This window comes from Coturnix japonica, chromosome 4 (assembly GCF_001577835.2).
Source record: "Coturnix japonica isolate 7356 chromosome 4, Coturnix japonica 2.1, whole genome shotgun sequence".
NCBI lineage: Eukaryota > Metazoa > Chordata > Aves > Galliformes > Phasianidae > Coturnix > Coturnix japonica.
In genome coordinates, this window is record NC_029519.1 from 34,960,573 (window position 1) to 34,971,909 (window position 11,337).

Consider the following 11,337-nt stretch of genomic DNA (forward strand, 5'->3'; position numbering starts at 1 on the left):
CGAACGGCGGCCGTTGTGAGGCGGGGCCGTGCCGCGGGGCGGGGCTGGCTGCTGGCTGCTGCCGGCATTGCGGCCCGTTGGCGGCGGAGCGGGCGGCGGTGCCGGAGGTGAGGAGGTGAGGTGAGGCGGGGCAGAGCTGGCTGACCGGAGGGTGGGGTGGGGTGGGGTGGCAGCCGAGCTGCGCGGCCCCGCGGCGGCGGTGCGGGGTGAGGCGGGGCGGGCTGCGCTTTGTTCCCTCGGAGCGCTCCGCCATGGCGGCACTGCGGCCACAGGGAGCGCAGCTGCGTTAGCGTTACCGCGTGTGTACGAAGGCATGAAACAACAGCTTCCAGCCTCTAACAGCCCCGTGACTGTGTGTTTGCGGTCACACGCGGCGAGCTGTGCCCTTCTGTCACACGTAGGGCGCGTTGTGTGTCTGCGGTTTCTGTTTCGGACACGCGCTTCGTGGCTGTGACGGGTTGTTGTGTGGCAGCTGTAGGGCGAGCTGCCTGCACGGCTGTGAGGGCAGCTGGAGGCGGGTCAGCCTGCGGCTTCCCTTCCTCTCTCGGAAGCTTGGCTGTTATTGGCAGTGTTGTACAGTTTGTGTGGTTCAGAATTCAAGCGAACAGTGCCTCGAATTGAATCGTACAATCGTTTCAGGGACCTCCAAAGGCCGCGTGGTCCCCTCTGTACTGAACAGGGACACCTGCAGCTCCATCAGGTGCTCAGAGCCCCCCCTGCCTGACCTGGGCTGTCTCCAGGGATGGGGCATCCACCGCCTCTGGGCAGCCTTGGTGGTTCTTATGTGGCAGCAGTGATAGATACGAAGATCTGAGTGCGATAAATAAGTCCAGGATGGAACAAACTAAACACTTAAATTTAATCATCTCCCTATCAAAACAAAAGCATTGAAACAACTGCATCTAGGTAGAGCAAAATATGCTTTTGGTTTCATTGCTGTCTAGGAGACGCTGGTTGTTTCTCATAGCTTGCTGAGCATTGTGCCTCTCTCAAGCACTGTGTTTTACCACACTGTACTGCTGCAGCTCACTGTAGGATTACCTTTACACCCTTTATCTCCATCTCGCAGCTTGTTTGCTTAGCCTGTGTGACCTGAAGCAGAAATATTGTAAAACAGGTCATAAAAATAGGCTTCCTGACATCTGCAGAACGTATTCTGCTGGGTTTGTAAAAAAGCTGCTGCTTGTTTTTGCTGCTTGATTTTTTACATTTCCTTGGGATTGAAAACTCTTCTTACCAAAGCTTTCAGGAAAGGAGCATCAAGGAGCAGATTAAGTTCTCTTATTAATTTTTTGAAGCGTTGTCCTGATTTCTTTCCCCGTCCCTTTCAGCATGAGATCATTCTCCACAGGGAAATGTGAATTCTGCTTGACAGAATATGACATCATTGCATTACCTCAACTAGGATGAGGCAATTCTTAGTCCATTTGAATCAGCATCGTCCTGCAGGGAGCAGTGCTGTCACCTTGACTGGTGCTTTAAAGCAGAAAGCGTGTGTTTGAGCGCCTAGCAAGGAAACAGGTCTCTCTTTGTGGATGTATGTTGCCTTTTAGAGAAGCGCAAGTGACTTGGTGCATTAAGGCATTCAGAAACTCTGAACTCTTCTTACTCTTTATAGCAAGTGTTGATATTATTGATAGTGTTGTTAGTGAATCATTCAGTTGTGCTAAATCTTAAAGTTGCCTGTTGAAGTCTGCAGCCATTTGCCAGCGTTTTTCCTGCTGCTGCTTACTGAAACCAGCCCCTAATGGGATGCAGGGTTTTGTTTGGCGCAGCTGCCCAGAGCAGCTTGGTAATCCACTTACCCTCTGTAACCATCCTAAATTCACTCTGTAGGCCAAGGAGTCAAGAGCTGTCCCCATACTTTGGCCAAGTCTTTCTATAAGCAGTCCTTGGTAGCTTGGCTCATGTGATGGACAAGGTGTGACCACATCTCAGGTGGTCATATATTTGTTAGTTTACACTGCCTGGGCCCAGCCCTTAAGTGCTGGCACTGCCGAGCTTCATAGTGCTGGAGAAATATCTGTGCCGGAGCAGGGGGATGTTGGACATTCTTTTCAATGACAGCTGTTCTTGCCAATTCCCAGCAGTGTCAAGCTCTACAGTTCACTGCAACTGAAAAGCAGAGAGTTCTATGCTTGTGTTACCCTTTGGAACCATGTGTCTTTTTTTTTTTTATGTAGGGAGCTTCTAAGAAATTAAACTTTGTAGCTGGGCAGAGTGAATCCTGATCATGGTGCTGGGTAGGGAAGTTCAGCATAACCAACTGGGTTCCTGCCTCATCATATTTAAAGTGTGTTTCTAAAATATAAACTGATGATGCATCTTATGAACTCTATTTCTAAAATAACAGCTTTTTTGATGCTTCTGTAATTTGTTTTTCAGGAGATCTCATATGTATTATGATATAGTTCTCAAGTCTGGAATCACCTTGTGAACCATATTTCTTAATTACGTCAGTGCTTCAAGATACAGTGAAGCAGTAGTCAGAATAACCTTGAAGATCTTTTGGAGCTACTAGAAATGTACGTAACTGTCTCTAAAGAAACAAGGAAAGAGAGAAGTTCATACATACCCAGACTAGTGCTTTTCGTGCATTGGCAATTGTAGCCACAGAAAATACGTGGTCCCAAGGATATTCATGGTGTATTATTTAGAATATAAATAAGAAGAGTAATTATTACTTTGTCTTGTGCAGAGATTTAACTTTGTGATGCTTAGACCTTTTCTGAATCCCAAGTTATCTTTAACTTGTGATGATGGCATTAAACTAAGAGGGTAGATTTACATTAGACAATGAGAAGTTGTTTGGGTTTTTTTGTTTTCTTTTTCATTCAGAGGGCAGTGAGGTGCTGGCACTGCTGCCCAGAGCTGTGGGTGCCCCATCCCTGTAGGTGCCCAAGGTTGGATGGGCCCTGGTGTCTCGCTCCAATTTAGGAGTGAGGCAAGGTTCTTTTGATATGTTATGCCCAGCGTGAGATTAAGAAGAAAAACATTCAAATGTTGATCCGACCAGTTTATTAGAAATAATAGACAGCAGAGGGGATGGGGAAAGGAGAGCGGCGAATACCAAAATTAGGGTGATGGGGATGGGAAAGTAGGCGATAGAAAAAGTAGGAAAAGAGGCAAGAATTGCTTAAAAGTGGGGAATAGTCACCACCTGGATGCAGCAGCGTCCCGTTGCACGTTGTTTCGTTGATCCGGGGCAAAATAGGCGTAGGGGAGAGCAGCAGCAGAGTGGCGGGCCGCAAGCAGCAGATCAGTGCAGCGCAGAGCAGATGGTCAGAGTAGCAAGGTCTCATGGAGCAGAGTCTCGAGCAGCAATCCCAGGAGAGACAGTAGGCAGCAGTAGGACGACGGTGGAGGAATCAAAGGTCAGATACCTAAAAGATTCTTCAGCATGCAGGCATCTTCTTCAGAATGCAGGCGTTCACGTAGAGAGGCATCTGATGACAGAAAACCTCCTTGTTTCCGTAGTGAGGCATCTGGTGTCAGAAAACCTAAATTCGGGGTTTGTACGTGCCCTTTTTATCCTTCTTCTTCCCGGCCTACCTGACAATCCTGGAAGGCTCGGGTCAGAGTCCTGTGAATTCCTCGGAGATGGCCATCTTCCTTGAGACAGGCCCACACAGAAAGACCACTTTAGGGCCATTAATCTGCATCTTATCTCCCTTTCGTAGCTCCCAGACTTGTCCATCTCTTAAACAAAGGGATTTCTCGAACCTTGGTTCCTATGTGTCTCAGACAAAGGGAGTCCTGGAACCTTGGCCAGGACTTGCCTGAACTTGTCCATTTCAGCAAACTTTTGAGGCAATAGTGTAAAAAGCATGGCCTCTTACACCTGGGCAGCCTGAGCTGGTGGGGGCACCCAGTTCACGGCAGTGATTGGGGCTTGGGTGGCTTTAAGGTCCCTTCTAAATCAAACCATCAACTGGAAGGAAGGATTATTGCTTTTAAATTAATTTCTGCCTTGATATCTTATGTTTCTTTTTTGCTTGTGTTTTCAAGCTGATAATCAAGAGCCAGAATGACAGACATAAAAGATGGACCACGCTCAGGGGAAGATCTGTCAGATGCAAGATCTTTCCCTGGTTCCAAAGGGTAAGTGAGATACTTTTGGCTTAAGTTTTCAATGTAAGTGTTGAGGAATCTTATGCTGTAACTGAAGATGAGAGCTGTAGAAGAGATACTAATAAAATTAAGCTTTCAAATATGCTACAGTATGCTAATCATTTATATATATATATATATAAAAGTTCCTGTGCTGGCTTTGAAAGTATACCATCTCTGACAAAACAGGCCATATGTATGAACAAGGAACAAAAAAGCAGAATACCTAAGGTGCAGTTAGATATGGGTTAGCAGTTACCAAGCCATTAACTATAGTTAAAAAGAAATTTCTCTGTCTTAACCTAAGCTAAATGTTCACACCTTTCCTTGAACTGCTTCTAGAGCTCACTGGAACCTGCAGCAGACAGTTCAGTCTCTTAAACTGGCCTTCTGTAGACCTATGTGTGCAGAAGGAGTAGTGCAAGGGGGATTTCCAGCAGTGCAAAGGAAGATGAGCAGTCCTGTTTTTCCTGGTGACATTCGTTGTTCCATTGGCGTAGCACTATGACCACATTACACCCTCCCTGGGAAGATAATTTCCTTCTGAAGTCATTCATTCAAGTGCCTCAAGCAAAAGTTGATTTAAGAGCATTACAAACTCTTTATATGTAAAACACAGTGTGGTAGCAGGTCTCAATCTTGTAACCGCTTGCATGTGTGCTTAAATGAGGAAAGATAGACAGACTTCAGTATGTGTTGACTGTGTAATGTTGGAAGCAGCTTCAGTCACAAGGGATGGTGTAATTAGTGTGCACATTAAGGCAGAATTATAGCTATGCAGAGTCTCTGTTGTTTTCTAGCTTTAGGATGTTTACCTGTGAAAACGTACTGGTAATAGGGTTTTTGAGTGGTATTCATATCCAGGTTTGGTTTAGAGTGTTAGAGCTGAGCTGGCCTCCAGGTAGATAGCTATTAAAAGACAGTAGTAAACACACAAACAAAACCAAACAAATCTACAACTGATTTGTTAGCGGTATGATCATTGGTTTCATTAAGTTAATGTTTTAAGTATAAAGTTATTTTGTACAAAGGCATTATCACTTTAGAGAGTTTGTCCTTGATGCTTTGAATTTTAAGCTTGCTACAAATTGCACAGAAAAATACTACAAATATTAATTGCTTTTATTAGTCTGTTTATATGCATATGCAAAGATTTAACAGAACTTGAATCAATGATATGATTTGGGAACGTAGCCATACAAAGAGGTTTCATGGGTTACTTCAACCTCTGGGCAAATGTGTTTTTCATTAGTCTCATGTCAGATCTGTCCACTGATTTTCCAGGCATCGCTTTCACAAATCAAATAACAAATCTTATCACTTCCACTGGTTTTGCTTGACTACCCATTTATTTATTTAGATACTAAGAAATCAGAGAAGAGAGAACAGAAATTAATACTTAAGTTTGTCTGGTTTACGTACAGAATGAACTTACCTGCTAGCAAGTCTGTGGATTCTGGAATTCTGCCTGATGATAGTTACAGAATGGATTATCCAGAGATGGGAGTATGTGTTATAATAAACAATAAGAACTTCCACCGAGATACCGGTACTGCTTTCAATTATTACTTTTTGTCCTGTATTTCAGATAAACTTGAGGCATGTATTATTCTTCAGAATTAAATACGCAGTCCAGTTTTGAGTGTGTTTTAAAATTAAGTGGTCTGAGTGGATAGGATTCATTTCAGTGTATTCTTCTAGGTAAGCACAGAGGGAGTAGTGGGGAGGAAAAACTGATTGGCAGCGTGCAAATCTGCCGTGCCTTTTAGTCATGACTTCTGTTATGCAAATAAAATAATTTTCTCAATGTGGATAGGTAGGTATAAGTAATAGATGAATATATGAAATAGGCATGAGGGGGTAGATGGGGAGGTGCATGTATAATAGCACAATGTTTTTTTCTTGGAGTGGATCTGGAATAATGGAATAATATTCTAGACCGATGTGGGTATAAAAAAGAAAATAATTTGGTTCAATCAGACTGTGCCATTTACATCGCATTAAAATAATACCCGTCCTTTATGTCTAGGACTGTCATCTCGTGCAGGCACGGATGCAGATGCTGCAAGTGTCAGAGAAGTTTTTATGAAGCTGGGATATAAAGTCAAGCTTAACAATGACCTGTCAAGCAGAGATATTTTTAAGCTATTAAAAAATGGTAAGTTCAAGTATGATCAGAATGTGTGTTAAATCCACTGTTTCCAAAATCACTTCTAGTACTTAAATCTCTTCTTCTGTGGTTCTTTTACAGAGTATTTCACACCTCCTTATTGCTAAAGAAAACATAAACATCATAGTTCCCATGTTAATTCATCTTTGCTGCCTCTCGGTCTTTTGTGCCATGACTGTTGTCTCAGAATCCTTTCTCATCTTCTATCATCTTCTGAAATTTAAATGCAGAATGATTTGTTTTCTGACCTTTGGTTCACTGAAACTGTGAGCTGGGAAGAAACCTACTTAATTGGGTAGAAGGGTTCTGGGCAGTGTGGTCCAAGAGGTGTTCTTATCAACCGGCCAGAACTACAAGTATGTGGACTGAATTACTCTTCTAGGGAAGTAACTCATGTTTTGTTTGGCTTGTGATGCAAAACAGCTGTCTTTCAAGTGAAATCTTTATACTGTTGTTTGCATTGATCTTGTTTTGTTTGGACTTGACTACATCTAGACTAGTAAATTATATGGTGCCTGGAAGTGTTCTGTTGCTCTGAAATAGTCTGCTCCAGTAAACTGCTGGAAGGTTCTCTGGCACAACTGTGACACTCTTTCAAACTGTTTCTGGTCACAGAAACAGTTCAGCAGTGAAAATGTTCCAGGGAGTATTCCCAACAGTAAACTAGTCTGCAGCAACCCTGTTTTTTAAATATATATGTTTGGAAGCATAGATTTGGCTATTTAGTGCCAGTTAATGTTCATGCCAGAGAAGACTCCTAGGCTTAGTTAACTTGCAGCTTATCTGTTGGCAGAAGCTGAAAGTGGAAGGTCACATTCTCTTACCTGTGGTATACCTCCAGACGGATGGTGTAAACTATGGCAAAACTAGCTTTTCTTGACTCTTATAGATGTAGTGCTTGTCCATAGTTTATAGGAATGCCTGAGCATGCATTGTTTGGGAAGAATAAAAACAGTTTTTCTAGAATAGAAATTCAGTATTTCAGCAAGCTCAACAGAAGATTTCAGCTTTTAGGACTATGTTTTTTCTGTCTACTAATTCTTGCATTTTCTTGAGATTCCCACTCAAAATTCCTTTTGGATCTCTTCCTTTAAACCTTGTTTGTGTCTTTTCATATACTTGAAGGAATCATCTGGGTCATCAAGAACATACCTCACAGTTTCACATAGAACGTCTCTTGTTTATCGTTACATACCACAAGATGAAAAGCTTTATGTCATGCTTAAAGGTCTTTAAGTACAAAACACAGAAACCTGTAAAATCTTGCTAGACCTTCCCCATCCCTATTCAGGGGAATCCCTGGCCTATTCAAGGCCAGGCTGGATGTGGCGCTGGGCAGGCTGGTCTGGGGGGTGGTGACCTTGAACATAGCAGGGGGGATGAAGCTGGATGATCATTGTGGTCCTTTTCAACCCGTGCCATTCTGTGATAAATACAACAGAGCAATGGCGTTAGATCGCATAATTTAATATTGCTTTTGTTATAATACCGAATTCTTCTATAATAAAACTTTGCTTCTTGAAGGCAAGAACAAATGGAAAAGTATAATCTTAGTACCTAGGTCTATCTAGCATCATCAGTTTTCTTAGTACAGTTGCCATGTAATCCAGAGGTTTGAAATGTATGGAGAAACAAGCCTTCACTTCCCATCAGCCTGATCCCATTGACCATGTGAGTGAGGTGTATCATTTAAAATCTGAGATAGTGTGTGTGCTGAATCATTACCCCCAACTTACTCTGTCTCTTCACAATGTTCATAGCCATTTTTTCCACGTGGTCACGTTCTACAATGGGTAGGATCAGCCTTAAGTTTAGGATTTTCTAAGTCTGACTTTATGAAGTAAAGTACACCAGCTCCTTGTATTAGAAGTGAAAAGTGTTTGAGGTTTCTAGATCTGGGAACAGTTGTTCTTAATGAGTTCTGTCACATGGGAAGTACACAATGTCCAAAGCTTCCTGGAGAATGCAATAACTTAATTCTCTTTTCTTCCAAGTTTCTGAAGAAGATCACAGTAAGCGAAGCAGTTTTGTTTGTGTGTTGCTAAGCCATGGCGATGAAGGACTCTTCTATGGTACAGATGGCCCTCTTGAACTGAAAGTACTAACAAGCCTTTTCAGAGGTGACAAGTGCAGAAGTCTGGCAGGGAAACCCAAACTCTTTTTCATTCAGGTGAGGTACAACTGAATAGTGATCATCAAATCATAAGAATAATTCAGAAAATTGTTTCCCACTAGTACAGAATAATTATTCCTAAATTGCTTTATAGGGATTTACTTCCAGAATAAGACTCCCATCAGGTCTAACGTTGGAGTAGTCTGCTCCCTTAGTACTTATAATAGCTGAAATCACCTTAATTTGAATGAGTTAAGGTGGTGCAAAATCTTTCTGAATGCTGGCCAGTATTTCAGTGAGCTTCTGAATGTACTTTCATGTGAATAGCCATTCTAACCAAATAGGTTATATAAATAAATGCTAATAACTTTTCATATGAGTCTTTCTAGTCTAACCGTCTTCAAAGCTGAAAATATTGATAATATTCTTGTCATTACGATCATTGCCTTTTCTCATTTATTTTTTATTGTCCATTCCTCTTTCCAACAAATAGGCCTGTAGAGGAACAGAATTAGATTCAGGTATTGAAGCAGACAGCGGACCAGATGAAACGGTGTGTCAGAAAATACCTGTGGAAGCAGACTTCCTGTATGCGTATTCTACTGCTCCTGGTGAGAAGCCTGCAAAGAAAGGATTTGTTGCTCAAAGTGTATCTATGTATCTGCTTGCAGTGATGCTGGCAGTTGGCAGCCTTTTCCATGCAGTGGCTGATTACTCCGAAGTTTCTGATTTTCTTTGTATCACTTGCTGCTCTCATTTCCTAGAAAAAAGCTCATTATAGGTCTGTCTCAAATGTGAATGTGCTGCAGATTGATTTAATCTGAGCTGTGCAAATAATTTGCAACAGGAAAAAGGATATTATTAATTTTGAAAGAACAGAGCAATTGGACATCTATGTATATTTATATATATTATATACAGATGTCTGTATATTTATACACACAGAAATGGTGATAAACACCAAAGTATTATTTGGCTGTCAGCTCTATCTCATTGCAACCTAAGTGAATTAGTGGTATCAGGGCCCTTAGTATGCCCACTGCATTATCAATTATCAGGAATAAGGTCTATTTATCAGTTTATGCTTTTAGAGCTGAAGGTAGTGGCAGTGAAATCTGTTCTGCATCTTGGCTCTCGCTGTGCTGTCACTGCTCCTGCATGTGCGTATTCTGTAATGAAGTAGTAAATAATTAACGTGTGAGAGCAGAAGATAATTCTCCTGCCTTTTGATTATTTTTCACCTACCTAAAATCTTCTCACATTAGAAAAACAGATGGTTAGAAAAACCTTTTGGGTTGAAATTTGAAGGGACTGTCAAATCTAAACTTTGTTGATTAGGGGTTTTATTTTGTTTACTTTAAGCCCTTCTCTGCTGTTGGGTATGTTGTGTCATTCTATAACTGCTGTCCTGTCCTGTGTCAGAGGCTGCTACATCTGATCAGCTTGGTCTCCTTGTCTTCCACAGGCTATTACTCCTGGAGGAACGCAGCTGAAGGCTCCTGGTTCATTCAGTCTCTGTGCAGAATGCTGAGGGAACATGCCAGGAAACTTGAACTCATGCAGATTTTAACTCGTGTAAATCGCAGAGTGGCAGAATACGAATCCTGTTCCACTCGGCAGGATTTCAATGCCAAGAAACAGATTCCATGCATTGTGTCTATGCTTACCAAAGAATTTTACTTTCCTTGCTAAAGAAAATTGCCAAGTGCAATTTTTCACTTTGGGTTTTTATCTGTAATTTATACACTGTTAGTAGGGAATACCACTTTAGTCTGAATTACTGTTCACTGCCATATGAGGCACAACGAACTATCTGAGAGTTGGATATGTCCGTTGTTAGAAGTAACCCGTGGTATGGCTAAGTTAGAAATGCAAACTTAAATAGTTGAAGCACAGGAAAATTTGAACGTAGTAAGAATTTGGAATAATTACGAGGAGGGGACTGAAGAGAAATCACATCACTTACTGGACCTACTTGGTGCTACATTTCACTTTGCAGAAGGAGCGGGCAAAAGAAACTGGTCTTGTAAATGGTTTGGTTTCGTATCTTTTCCAGTAGGAAGAAGATTCAGAGTGTGATCTGGTTGCTAATTGCAGTAATGTGGTAGTAGTGTCATTACACGTTAATTCTTAACAAAGAAACAATCGAGTTTTTTGAGTTTAGGTTGTAAGGTAGCCTAAACTTCTTGTATTACTTAGGACGTAAACTGTGAAAAATGGCCATTTCATTTCTTACATATGCTTAGGAGGCATCTTTAGAAGTAAGTTCATTTTGTCTTAATTATTTTATAACCTTTTATATTGAGCATTAGGTGAGGTAATGTTATCAACGCACTATCTGTTTCTAAGTGAATTTGTGTTTTTGGCCTTGAAGCTGAGGAACTAAGGGACCAGTCTTCCCAAATGCCTTTTTTATTGCAGCTCCTAGGGAGAGCTTTAATACTCTTTGGGCATGTATGAGGCCACAAGATTCAATGTAAAAGAAAATCTGCATTCTGAAAAGCCAGCTTTCCTCTTTCTGGCCCTTAAATCAGGGTGATTCTGCTTTCTGCAGATATACATACCACATCTGATCTTTGCGGAAGCCTGAATGTGGTGCTACCAGAGAAATTTCCTTGTCTGCTCTCAATTGGGTTAATTACGTGTGTCTTTCAAAAGATCTTAGTATGTTAATGAATAGTAAACGTAAGTCTCTTAGTTTTGACCCCGGATTTTGTGGAGTAGGCATTTAGAAAGTTGTAAAGCATAGATGCTTTTTGTAATGGTTCAGATTGTGACAGTCTTTTGATGAACAGAGGAAGACATTGGTAAATGACCGTCTGGTGCTTGCAAAATAAGACTTAAAATCTTTTATGTTGTGTAGCATAAATGGTGTTAGTGAATTGATGTCTTCTTCCGGAGCCGTTTGGATTTTTTTAAATTAAATATTGTCACCTGAATTGTA

General features: G+C 41.5%; 1 protein-coding gene across 6 annotated transcripts; it reads left to right on the forward strand.

The window, feature by feature from the left end:
* Positions 1 to 5: 5 nt before the first annotated feature.
* On the forward strand, positions 6 to 11,337 carry CASP3 (caspase 3). Of its 6 annotated transcripts, none has more exons than XM_015861407.1 (8): positions 11 to 107; positions 2,386 to 2,525; positions 4,009 to 4,101; positions 5,535 to 5,659; positions 6,140 to 6,268; positions 8,275 to 8,450; positions 8,887 to 9,004; positions 9,859 to 11,337. In XM_015861407.1, exons 3-8 carry the CDS (start codon positions 4,028 to 4,030, stop codon positions 10,083 to 10,085), a joined length of 849 nt encoding a protein of 282 aa, XP_015716893.1. In that variant the 5' UTR covers positions 11 to 107; positions 2,386 to 2,525; positions 4,009 to 4,027; the 3' UTR covers positions 10,086 to 11,337. The 6 variants fall into 6 exon arrangements, with proteins under 6 accessions (XP_015716895.1, XP_015716893.1, XP_015716892.1 ...); XM_015861406.1 differs by having other exon boundaries at positions 22 to 115; XM_015861408.1 differs by having other exon boundaries at positions 35 to 120.